General features: G+C 46.6%; 1 protein-coding gene across 1 annotated transcript in view; it reads right to left on the bottom strand.

Annotated features, from left to right (window-relative positions):
• Positions 1 to 325: 325 nt before the first annotated feature.
• The window catches only part of GID4 (GID complex subunit 4 homolog), a 42,134-nt gene continuing 29,057 nt past the window's right edge, over positions 326 to 13,402 (bottom strand). Inside the window, exons 4-6 of the mRNA XM_038762788.1 lie at positions 10,846 to 10,947; positions 9,390 to 9,520; positions 326 to 4,135 (exon numbers count right to left, since the gene is read on the bottom strand). Coding sequence (XP_038618716.1) covers positions 4,072 to 4,135; positions 9,390 to 9,520; positions 10,846 to 10,947 — 297 coding nt within the window. The 3' untranslated portion in view covers positions 326 to 4,071. The remainder of the gene's footprint in view (positions 4,136 to 9,389; positions 9,521 to 10,845; positions 10,948 to 13,402) is intronic.

The raw sequence follows: 13,402 nt of genomic DNA on the forward strand, positions 1-13,402 counted from the left end.
CACTAAATCCGGTCAATTCGACCTTCGCAACATCACTGCCCAGATCATTTTTCTACAGAAATGTTCAGTTCATGTTTCCCCACTGCTCAAGAAACCCCAGTGGTTGCCCATCCAGCTCCACCTCGAACAAAAACTCCTCACCACTGGCTTTAAAGAACTCAACCACCTTGCCCCCTCCTACCTTGTCCCTACTGACAAAGAGAAAGGACAAATTATGTGAACTTAATGAAAACATCACAATGCTTTCTGGTTTTGCCTCAAAGAATTTGGTACATGTGAAGGCTAAGGATGCATTCCGTGGAAATTAAAACAGTAAAATGGTTTGATGAGTTCTCGCACTTTAATACAGAGCCCATTCCCTTCTTTGCACCATGCGTTTTTTACAATACGAAAAACAGTAAAATCAAGTTGCTGACAGTCAAAAAGGGGTCCTTTGCCAATGTTCTTGGTATTTCAACCTGATCGAATTCCACTTTCATAATCAGCCTCTTCCTTTCTCACATGTAGTGGAAGATCGAGTGCCTCTGAGAAGCTAAATTTACAGATAAACCAAACGGCATTTGACAGTGAGTGATAGGCCCTGCTGAAAATAAGTACCGATGAGGAGGAGAATGGTGCGGGGTGAGGGGACGGTGGGAGCCAGAAGGCAATCGGTAACCAGACTTAACAGAATTAACTCTGGTACCAAAGACAATCCTACTTGGGAAACTGCAGGGATGGTTCCAAGTTGCTCAACTGTAACCACTCTACATGCCATGATGACCATCGCAAATCTAACGATTACTTCCTGTAAAAAATTGTTTTTTTTTTTACAAAATAGAACGTAATCCCATGAGTGCGCACACACACAGCCCACGCATATTTATTATATGTATTTTTATTTGGACACAGAGCTCTGCAAAATATTTCTCCCACCTTAATCCCTTTCCACATCCATTCCAAATAACTCCCCCCCCCCACCAATAAAACTTTATACCCCCTTGGAGCTAATAAAAAAACCTTCTATAAGATTCAAAGATCAACTCTTGCTTCCCCCCTCCACCCCCAAACCTCTTGTTAGTTATTTTAAACCTCAATGCAACATACTCAATGGCAATTCTTTTATATTAGCTTATCAGACTCCATTTTATGAGGAAAAAAAAAAAAGATCAAGGCCTGAGAGGGTAAATGTTCCATTTCTGAAACAAAAGACCATTCCCCTATGGTTTATAGTTTTGATAGTAATGGTTGTAACTGGCATACGGACCTTCTAATGAGAATTGAGCATAATCTGTTCATTTGGGATTTCAGCTGAAATGCTATTAAAAGAGAGGGAAGGGAAAGAACCTTTTCTTGCACACCAAGAATGACAAGGCCCAACGATCAGAGCGACGGCTTTCTGGACAGCAGCGTAAAGATGACTTAATTCCATCAGGCTCCCTCCCTTCACGGGTACCGCGACTGTCCGGTCTTCTCGAAAGCTCTGCTTAGTGTGACGGCCCGTGATGGCGGATCTGAATTTTGCACTTATTTCTTAATTTGGGATACAAACGTCAATTCAGAATATTGCACACGTTACTAAAGGCATGTAAACAACCCTTGACGAGGGTCAAGGTTAAAAAAAAAAAAAGGAAAAAAAAAAAGAGTTACTGCCAATGGAAATCATTTCCAAAAACAGACTGGAAGAGGTAAGTAAATTCTTGGTGTGCAAGGGAGGAGTCAAGACAGACAAACCACGGTGTTTGCGACAGGAGGTAGAAATCAGCACTTCATTTTTCTCCCTGCACCCCCACTGGAGAGATTTTCGGTCACAAAATCTACATCAGGTGCCCAAAAGGATCAAGATCCAGTACAAAGTTTCTTCCTCTCTCCTCTTCCTTTTCCCAACACCCCTGGAAACTTGCCATCGATCGGTTAATCAAATCCTTCGGGGGGACCCCGCTCAGATCCGTTCGATCACCTGCAAGCCAGTCGCTCTCTCTTCCCACCCTCACCCCTCTCCCGAAAATCCAACCAAGGAGTCTCAGTCCACTTCTCCGCCGACTTCAACTGCAAAAAGCTGCAACGTGGGCTCACACAGCTAAAACTTCGGGATCTTTGCAAAATATATGGCAGGATATTGACTAGAATGCTAGGAGCCGTGAGAAATAAGTTAAACCCAACAGCACTCGCTACATAATACGTGGGCAAAGCTACCTCTGGTTTTCCGATCACGTTCACCGCACTTATTTGCCAAGCTTTTCTCATTAGTGAGAGTTAGCCAGGTCCAAACTGTAGCAGAATGAACAAAAGCCAGACACCTCGTGACCTTTGCCTTTTTCCAAAGCCAGTTTCCTGACTCACTTCTGAGCTCGGGTAAAAGGTAGAAAAAGAATTCATTTGGGATCAGCTCCTTTTTCTTCTCCCCGATTCCCCCTGGCCAGATCAAGCTGATACATCATTTCTGCCTTCCTCCATTTAGGGTCTATAGAATACACCTGTCGAAAACACTCCCCAATACTTCTTAAGGCTCACCCCAGCATTCAGCCTTTGCAATATACAGTACATATAACATTAAAAATAAAAGTTAGTTTTAAAAAAGGTTGCTTTTTTTTTTTTTCTTACGTCATTCAGTTAAGTGAAGGGCCCCGCATTTTCTTTAATTGCCCCCAGCCAACAATTTTACATTGTTTTGCTTCCTTGGGCTACAATTCTGCTGAGGTAAAGCTACTTCTCTTGTTTTCAAAATAAAAGTCTATAAACCACGAGAAAATGCAAGTATATGGGTCTTTCCCCGAAGCCCTGCACGAAGTTGAGGGTCACGTATCAAATGTACAGCTGACACCAACTTTGAACTTCTTAAATTGAAAGAGAAAAGGAAAACCCACGCACACTTTGGCACACAAGCCTCTGAGTTATCTCAACACAGTTAATGTCTTTATCCTCAACATTTCAAAGTCACCACTGCAGGCGAACTACCACTCCTTCCGCTTGATAAAAAGGTTATCAAGCACTGTCACTTTGAATAGCAAAAGAGGTACAAATGCTAAACTGTTCTTCCGTTGAGCGTCAGTGTATGCGCCGCTGCAAAACGTTTGTACCAGGATGAAGAGTTTCAAAACTGCTGGTTGATTAAATAGACACATATATAAAAAACTAATAAGTTTCAACATTTGCTGTTTTCAATGTGAAAACAATAAAATGTAATTCTGAGTAATTGTGCATTTGCCGTCGGGCCCTTGTTCAAGGGACCATAAAAATAACTTTTGTAATAATAATAATAATAATTAAAAAAAAATCTCTCATCTCTGTTGCTCAGTTTTACCCTCGAGTTTGTAAGTTCAGGGAAAACCTATCGAGCAAACGGAATTTGGCTCCGCTGCTCCAGAGGGCCGGGAGGTCTTGAATGGCGTGCCCCCGGCTGGCTTGCCCAACGACCACTTCTAGAGTTCGGTGACTCTGGTCGGTCTCATTTTAACCGATCGAGAGCGAAGATCGACTGGGCCTTTCAAGACCGGGTCCTGCCTCAGCCACGGGCTTCATTAGCAGACGGCGCCGTTTTGCCAATTCCCTGCACAAGACCTGGTGGGGGCACGGATGCGTCCGGGCTGGGTGACCCCTTGGACCACCAGACAGGGTGTCGGACCCCGGGGGCGGTGGGGAGAGGGGGAAAGGCCACGGATCTGGCCCTTTCGACCCGCCCTAGGGAGGGTCAACGTGAGACACTGAGCACCGAGCAGGTGCTGGGTGTGTCACCGGAGAACAGGTCGACTCATCTCGGTGTCTGAATGGAGGGAGGGGCGGTTCGGTGATACAGAACTTAGCTATGCAACAAGGAAAAGTGCATTTAAAGGTAGCTTAAAAACCAGATTAAAATCAAACTGCCACTCAGAGGGAGGAAGAATGAAGTTGGCTTCCTCCGCCTGCCCCCCCCCGGGGCAGCCACGCTTCTCGGATTCTATGGGTTATCATTCATGCTTTTCTGATGCAAGTCGCCCGATGAGAGACGGGAGCACATTTTCCCCCCGGTTCCGGCAGGTACACAATTCTCTTGGCGGACTACGATCTCTTCTGCCAAGTGCGGTTCAGCTTGGTTAGCGTCCTGGACGGTCGTCATCGAAATTCGTATATGGGAGCACTGTGTTCGGGAACATGAGTCAAATTTAGGGACTGATACCTGCAAAGTGGGGAGAGGGAAGGAAGAAAACAAAAGTTGTCGCGTTATCAAACACATCCTCGGACAAACCTGATTAGGATGCATTTCCTCAAAATTAATCCCTATCTAACCATCGGTTCTCTAAGTTGAAAGGAAAACTCGCATCCCTTCTCCCCCTTCCCGCGAGTTAAGCAACGTGGATTAAAATTTCGGTTCCCCTCGGCAATCCCATTAAAGTCTTGATTTGGTTAATGGTATTTAAGGAGGCAGTCGATTTCACGAAATAAGATTTGGGGGGGGTCTAAGGGAGAGTGCTCAATTGGGAAGGAAGGTAGCTGAGCCTCAGTCTTGCATCCGCCACAGATTCAGTGGAAGGAATCACTCAGCCTCCCAGGGCCTCAGCTCCCGCATGTAAAACATCAATATAACGTCTTCGCCAGGCAACTCCCGTGGAGACGGGGCGGTCTGGCTAATGAAATTCACAGCTCACCCCAAATCCCATTTTGGCCACTAATGGCTCCGTTTCCCATCCCATCACACTGAAATACGGTTGCTAACAAGTACCAGCTTGATTTGAGTTCCCCCTGATCCCTTCCTGATTATGCAGGGTAATGAGCAGAACAGCTCCCTCAAAAGTCAGCCAGATAAAGAGACGGGGAATAACTCACACACCAAAGAGCCTTGTTACAATGACCCAGAGCCAACTGGCTAGCTTCTGCTATGGACTACCTACAGAGCCCAGGCCTGGGAATCAGAAGGACCTGGGTTCTAATCACCGCTTCGCCACGTGGCTGTTATGTGACCTCGGGCAAGTCGCTTGACTTCCCTGGGCCTCGGTTCCCTCATCTGTAAAATGGGGATTAAGTCTGTGAGCTCCATGTGGGACAGAGATGGTATCCAACCTGATTAACTTGTATCTACCCCAGTGCTTTAACAAGCACCATAATTACGATTATTACTATTGGGTATGGAAACTGGCAAGTTTACATTTTGATGGGCTAGTCAATAATATCATTCCTAATACACTATGGCGGGGGGGGGGGGGCAGGGAGGCATTCTGATGCATCTACATACTAGAATATGCATAGCTCTTTGAGAGGAGGCAATACAAGACACGCCAGTTCGTGAAGCGTTCCATATTTTTCACTCATTCACCCAACACATCCAATTCATCACCAAAACCTGCCGGTCTCACCTCCACAATACGCTAAGATCCGCCCTTTCCTCTCCATCCAAAGCGCTACCTTGCTGGTTCAACCTCTCATCCTATCCCGACTGGATTACTGTATCGGCCTCCTTTCTGATCTCCCATCCTCCTGTCTCTCCCCGCTTCAGTCTATACTTCACTCTGCTGCCTGGATTATCTTGGTACAGAAACGCTCTGGGCATGTCACTCCCCTCCTCAAAAATCTCCAGTGGCTACCAATCAATCTGCGCATCAGGCAGAAACTCCTCACCCTGGGCTTCAAGGCTGTCCATCACCTTACCCCCTCCTACCTCACCTCCCTTCTCTCCTTCTCCAGCCCAGCCCGCACCCTCCGCTCCTCTGCCGCTCACCTCCTCACTGGGCCTCGTTCTCACCTATCCCGCCGTCGACCCCCGGCCCACGTCCTCCCCCTGGCCTGGAATGCCCACCCTCCGCACATCTGCCAAGCTAGCTCTCTTCCTCCCTTCAAAGCCCTACTGAGAACTCACCTCCTCCAGGAGGCCTTCCCACACTGAGCCCCCTTTTTTCTCTACTCCTCCCCTCCCCACTGCCCCACTCCCTTCCTCTGCCCTACTCCCTTCCCCTCCCCACAGCACATATATATTTGTACGTATTTATTACTCTATTTTATTAATGATGTGTAGATGGCTATATTTCTATTTATTCTGATGGTACTGACGCCTGTCTACTTGTTTTGTTGTCTGTCTCCCCCTTCTAGACTGTGAGCCCATTGTTGGGTAGGGCCCGTTTCTATATGATGCTGATTTGTACTTCCCAAGCACCTAGGACAGTACTCTGCACACAGTAAGCGTTCAATTAATACGACAACGAATGAATGAATGAAAGGCATTCTGAAAACTTTGCCCCATGAGGAAGACAGTGAGGAGTTATTTACTGAAAGCTGAAGCCAATTAAGTATTAAATGGTGCTGCAAAATTGCCTCCCTCTTGTGCATTTCCACTCCCACTGACTGAGGAATCCAAGGAAGCCAATCTGTTTATCCTTCTAGGGTGGTACCACTCATAAATCACAAGAGTGTCACAGATTAAAGGAGGTGGAGGAGAGACACTTGGGGATGGTAGGGGATATTTCCCCCTGCGGGCAGTACGGTGTGCTTGGAAAAAAAGCAGCGGCCGGCAGGGCCATTGGAGTTCTCTACTAATAGCACCTATGACTATGACACGCAGGGCTTTTCTTCCAAGAAGCACACCACACTTCGCAGGCTTGATCTTCTGACCCTTCTTACAATGCAACTGGGCTGCAGAGAAGTCTTGAGGATAACCCGCCAAGCCGTTGTCAGCATTTTAAATACATTTTGCAGCCCTGACCTTCCTTCCTCAGCACCTGGGGGTCTCCCCCTTTTAGACTGTGAGCCCACTGTTGGGTAGGGACTGTCTCTATATGTTGCCAATTTGTACTTCCCAAGCGCTTAGTACAGTGCTCTGCACATAGTAAGCGCTCAATAAATACGATTGATTGATTGATTGACTGATTGACCACATAGCGGCCGATTTCAATTTTAGGGCTCCAAAGCCGCCACACTGAATCGACTCAGGCCACAATGATCACCAATGCGTTGTAACGTAACCACCATGTAGTTATACATACTAGGTGGGGAAGGGTTGATGATGTTGATGATGATGGTAGTTGTTAAGCGCTTACTATGTGCCAAGCGCCGTCTAAGCGCTGGAGTAGACACAAGCTCATCACTCTGGACACAGTCCCTGTCTCACATGGGGCTCATAATCTTAATCCCCATTTTACAGATGGGGTAACTGAGGCCCAGAGAAGTGAAGTGACTTGCCCAGGGTCACACAGCAGACAAGTGGCGAAGCCGGGATTAGAACCATAATGATAACAATTAGAACCTAGATCCTTTCAACTCCCAGGCCTGGGCTCTTCCCGCCAGGTCACGATGCTTCCCAAGGGTTCAAGATATTCCAGACAAAAAAGGCGTAAGATCATTAGCAGTTTCACCTAAAAGAGCAGACGTTTGAAAATCCAAACAGCAGGATTCCCTCGCTGCCCAGACCTGCTCATTAAGAAGCTTTCGCAATTGTGCATCTGGGAGCACCACACAAAGCCAGAATGGCTTTGAAACGAGCACTGCCAAAAAACAACAGCCGTGCTTAAAAAGAATTTAACAGTTCCCTCGCCTGCTCCCTACCAGCAGCGTGGCTCAGTGGAAAGAGCCCGGGTTTTGGATTCAGAGGTCACCGGTTCAAATCCCGACTCTGCCACCTGTCAGCTGTGTGACTTTGGGCAAGTCACTTAACTTCTCTCGGCCTCAGTTACCTCATCTGTAAAATGGGGATTAAGACTGTGAGCCCCCCTGTGGGACAACCTGATCACCTTGTAAACTCCCCAGCGCTTAGAACAGTGCTTTGCACATAGTAAGCACTTAATAAATGCCATTATTATTATTAGTAGTAGTAGTAGTACCAGTGCATTGCTCTGGGTTATTTCAGAAAACTGGATGATGAAGAATCACATGAATAAATACTGCCCATGGAAGATAAAATGGGTCAAATTAGACACCTCCCTACCCCCGATGCCTAACACACACATTGCCTTTCTCCTCCTGCACCCAAAACTCGGCCAGTTAACATTTCAGATGTAAGATGGGTAATGCTGAGCTGGTGATATGGGATTCTTTCAGCTGAATTCCAGAACTGCAGAATGAAAGAAAATTCCTGCCTCAAGCTTATAGTTTCCCAGGAATCCTTGAGGTTTGTGGGGAGGAAGGGGGCTTTCATTCATTCATTCAATCATATTTATTGAGCGCTTACTGTGTGCAAAACACTGTACTAAGCGCTTGGGAAGTACAAGTTGGCAACATATAGAGACGGTCCCTACCCAACAATGGGTTCACAGTCTGGAGGGGGGAGACAGACAAAACATGTTGACAGGTGTCAAGTCATCAGAATAAATAGAAATAAAGCTAGAAGCACAACATAAACAAAAAACAGAATAGTAAATAAGTACAAGTAAAATAAATAGAGTAATAAATCTGTACAAACATATGTACAGGTGCTGTGGGGAGGGGAAGGAAGTAGGGGGCTCAGTGTGGGAAGGCCTCCTGGAGGAGGTGAGCTCTCAGTAGGGCTTTGAAGGGAGGAAGAGAGCGAGCTTGGCGGATGGGTGGAGGGAGGGAATTCCGGGCCAGGGGGATGACGTGGGCCGGGGGTCGACGGCGGGACAGGTGAGAACGAGGTATAGTGAGGAGGTTAGTGGCAGAGAGTGCGCGCTAGGCTGTAGAAGGAGAGAAGGGAGGTGAGGTAGGAGGGGGCGAGGTGATGCAGAGCCTTGAAGCTGAGAGTGAGGAGTTTCTGCCTGATGCTTAGGTTGACTGGCAGCCACTGGAGATTTTTGAGGAGGGGAGTAACATGCCCAGAGCGTTTCTGCACAGAGATGATCTGGGCAGCAGCATGAAGTATAGACTGAAGCGGGGAGAGACAGGAGGATGGGAGATCAGAGTGGAGGCTGATGCAGTAATCCAGTCGGGATAGGATGAGAGATTGAACCAGCAAGGTAACGGTTTGGATGGAGAGGAAAGGGCGGATCTTGGCGATGTTGCGGAGGTGAGACCGACAGGTTTTGGTGACGGATTGGATGTGAGGGGTGAACGAGAGAGCAGAATCGAGGATGACACCAAGGTTGTGGGTTTGTGAGACGGGAAGGATGGTAGTGCCCTCTACAGTGACTGGAAAGTCAGGGAGAGGGCAGGGTTTGCGTAGGAAGATAAGGAGTTCAGTCTTGGACATATTGAGTTTTAGATGGGAGGCAGACACCCAGATGGAGATGTCCTGAAGGCAGGAGGAGACCCGAGCCTGAAGGGAGGGAGAGAGAGCAGGGGCAGAGATGTAGATTTGGGTGTCATCAGCGTAGAGATGATAGTTGAAGCCATGGGAGCGAATGAGTTCACCAAGGGAGTGAGTGTACATCAAGAACAGAAGGGGACCAAGAACTGACCTTTGAGGAACCCCTACAGTAAGGGGATGGGAGGAGGAGCCCACAAAGGAGACTGAGAATGAACAGCTGGAGAGATAAGAGGAGAACTTTCCTTACCATTCTGAACTCCTATGGTAGTAGTAGCCTTCTATAGAGGCTGCCGATTTCTGGAAGCAGATGTAGTAAAACCCAGCAAAGGAAGCACCGCTGATGTCTTTGATCGTGTGATCTGGGACTAAGAATTGTTCCTGCACATAGATGAAGACAGCATTATTTAAACCATAATCCAACAGGCGACGCCTGTCAACGGCAAATGAGTCTGACCTCCTCGGGGTCACCAGAGGTCACCGGGCAACAAAGAAAGGTGGCAGATGGGAGCCGCTCAATTAGCTCTTTCCCCATTCCGGGTCCTCATTCCTCTCCCACTCTATCCCAGCCCACACTCTTGGCTCCTCGAATGCCAACCTACTCACTGGGCCTCATCTTTGTCCCCACTGTCCACTCACTCACACCCTCTTTCCTGGATGGAACTCCATCCCCTTTACACCCAGCCGAGCACTCCTCTCCCCATCTTCAATTCCTATTTAAACTATATCTCCTCCAGGAAGCCTTCCCTGACCAATCTCTCATCTCCCCACCCTTTTCCCCCTCTACTGGGTCACCTATTCAATCGAATCCTCACCCACTAAGCGCTTAGGTAGCCAGCACTTATGTACGTAGCTTTCAAAATACCTGTAATTTATTTTAGCATCAGTCTCGCCTGCTGGCTTGGTAGTTCCTTGCCAACAATCCTTGAGGACAGGGATCGGGTCTATAGGTCCACTGAACTCTTCAGTGTTTTGCACAAAATTAGCGCTCAATAAGTACTGCCCGTGGATTGGTAGTTCCTTAGTGAAAATGTCAAAGCTGAATTCTGTTTTCTAGTTAAGTGGAGCAAAGAGCATTTTCTTACCCCAAAATAAAATACTTGAGGCCAGGATATAGAGTGTTCTAAGAGACGGAATTCAAAATATCATCCCTTACCTCTCATTTCCTGGGTTGGCTAGTTCTACCGAGAATGCAATGTTACCCTAAATTCAAGCGTTGAGATGGGGGGGTAGGAGTGGAAAGGAAGGGGGAAGAGTAGCGTGACCTAATAACACTTTTTTTTCGGAGGGATCACGACTTTTCTCTCAGTTTGAGCTTGTCCAAAAAACTGGTTGCAAATGCCTCACTTGACAAAGAAGGGGGATCAGAAAGGACTGGTACTGAAGGAGGAAAAACTGAACAGAGAAGACCCAACCAATAACTCAGCCACGACAGGAACACCCACTGCATGAGGGAACACTAGAAGGGTTTAAAATCAGTGGGAAGCCTTTGAAAGTGTCCGCAGTGACTATGTGTGGGCTTGCTTTTTTTATGGTTAGTCTACCGGAACTGGGCCTGAAGAAACCAGCAATACAACAAACACAATGGGCTACTAGTAAACATTAAATATGAGAAACCTTTAGCTGGAAGGGATCCCCTCTCCTGGGTAGTCAAAAAGTTTAGGTTACAGGTATCTGGACCGGCTAACTCATAACGTGGGATTTACCTTCCACCTCATGAAGACATAATCGCCATTCTTCAGTTCTTCGTAATCAAAATCGTCTGAGTTGAAAGTTTTTGCATATTGATAAAAAGCCTGGAACTTCCCCTGAAAGTCCAAAGCAAAAAGGGACATAACCATTAATGGGAATCGGGTTTTACTTAGTGATTGTGGTATTTATTAAGCGCTTATTATGTGCCAGGAATTGTTCTGTGCGCCGGGGTAGATACGAGCTAATCGGGTTGGACACAGTCAATGTCCCGCACGGGGCTCTGAGTCTTAATCCCCATTTTACGGGTGAGGGAGCTGAAGCCCAGAGAAGTGAAGTGACTTGCCCAAAGTCACACAGCAGACAAGTGGAGGAGTCAGGATTAGAACCCATTCCCTCTGATTCCTAGGCCCGTGTTCTATCCACTAGGCCATGCTGCTTCTAAGCAGCGTGAGCTCACTTATGTGAGCTCTGTACGTGCAATGTTTCAGATTCATGCCGGTCGGTGACTTGTGTCCCAACAGAAATGGAAGACCTGGATGTAAAGTAAGGACACCAAACCTTCCCCTTCTCCAAAACTTTTACCTGCACCTGGATCGGGATGCCTGAACCCCAGCCAGAACCACTCTGGGATCATGCCCAGTGATAATTCAAACGTCAGGGATGAGATCCCAGGACACATCCCTTGACTTAGGGGGAAACAAATAAATAAAATGAATAAAAGTTTGAGAGCAGCTTATTGCAAGTTATTTGCTGACGGCAGGAAGAAAATCTGGAAATATTTTTAACTATATTGTACATCACTGAACTCAGTTTCTAAAAAAAATTAAATGAAACCTCAGTACTGTCAGGTTTACTATAATAATAATAATAATAACAATAATAATGTTGGTATTTGTTAACTGCTTACTATTTGCAAAGCACTGTTCTAAGCGCTGGGGTAGATATAAGGTTACCAGGTTGCCCCACGTGGGGCTCACAGTCTTAATCCCCATTTTACAGATGAGGTAACAGGCCCAGAGAAGTTAAGTGACTTGCCTAAGGTCACACAGCTGTCAAGCGGCGGAGCCAGGATTAGAATCCATGACCACTGATTCCCAAGCCCGTGCTCTTTCCGCTAGGCCACGATGCTTCTCCATAATAATTATGGTATTTGTTAAGCGCTTACTATGTGCCAAGCACTGTTCTAAGCGCTGGGGAAGATAATATCATTGCCCAGATTGGATATGACATGATAGAAGAATTGTGGGATGCTCTTTCCACAACATGAGTGTGTTCTGGTATAACTCTAGACTAAGTTCATTGCGAGCAGAGAATGTGTCTATTGATTGTTGTATTGTACTTTCCCAAGTGCTTAGTACAGTGCTCTGCACACAGTAAGCACTTAGCACTCATTAAATACCACTGATGATAACGATGGTAACTCATTCCACGAGTTGGTGTGAGTAAATTCAGTGTTTAAAGAAAGTTGGTCAAAGCAGGATGTTGTCGTCTTTCCCAGCCCGTCTCAGCCATCCTGCCCAGTGCCATACAGAACTTGGAACTTCTAGGGTGACAACTTCAGTATCAAATTCAGCAAAGTTACAAATGGCAAAGGGGCAGAGCACTCTACTACTGGTGGACAGAATAATACGGAAATTTGTCACAAAAAATGTTTTGAAACTAATCTTGGTCAATTCCTTTCTCTACTGATTCCCACTGACTCAACGGTTACACCCAACTTGGTTTCCTCATAACACGACGCCTAGCACTCAACTGCCGCGCTATAGCAGAGACGACCGCATCAACACTCTGCTCTCACTGCAGAGTGAGAGTCACGTTTTTATTTCTTCCACCCGTTTCCCCCCACCACCTCACGAAAGCCATTTTCTTGCTTAGTTTGAGTTTTCAAATGTTGTTGAATCGCTAGCTCTAGTACCTGAACTGCTGTGCTAAAGGGGATTAGTTTTCTGAATATGCTTTCCCTCTTTGTTGCAAAATGCGAGCTTTGGAAAAGCAGTTCTCATAGCTTTCTGTGGGCAGGAACACAGCGAAGTGACAGGGTGAGGTTTAGAGCTAGCAAGGACTACTTCGTTTTGTAGGTGAGGATTTGACCTATATCCTTTTTCTATCACAAGTAGTGGCCACTCGCCAACCAAACAGACACATGCCCTGGTAATATTTACTCTGAGGCAGGGGATGGGAAGTTAGAAGTCCTGCAGAGAAGCAGCATGGCCTAGAGGCAACAGCACGGGCTTGAGAGTCAGGGGACCTGTGTTCTAATCCCGGCTCCGCCACTTTCCTGCTGTGTGAACGAGGGCAAGTCACTTAACTTCTCTGTGCCTCAGTGACCTCATTGGTAAAATGGGAATTAAAACTGTGAGGCCCACGTGGGCCAACCTGACTACCTTGTATCAGCCCCAGCGTTTAAAACAGTGCTTGGCCCACAGTAAGCAGTTAATACAAGAATTATTATTATTATTATTCTAAAGAACTACAGATGTGCCAATCATATGAAGGCATAACTTCACGAGTGGTCATTGAAAGAATAATGAATTCTGGGATCATTATTCCAGTCAGTGGGATTTTCGATGC

Source organism: Tachyglossus aculeatus, chromosome 21 (genome assembly GCF_015852505.1).
Source record: "Tachyglossus aculeatus isolate mTacAcu1 chromosome 21, mTacAcu1.pri, whole genome shotgun sequence".
Classification (NCBI taxonomy): Eukaryota; Metazoa; Chordata; class Mammalia; order Monotremata; family Tachyglossidae; genus Tachyglossus; species Tachyglossus aculeatus.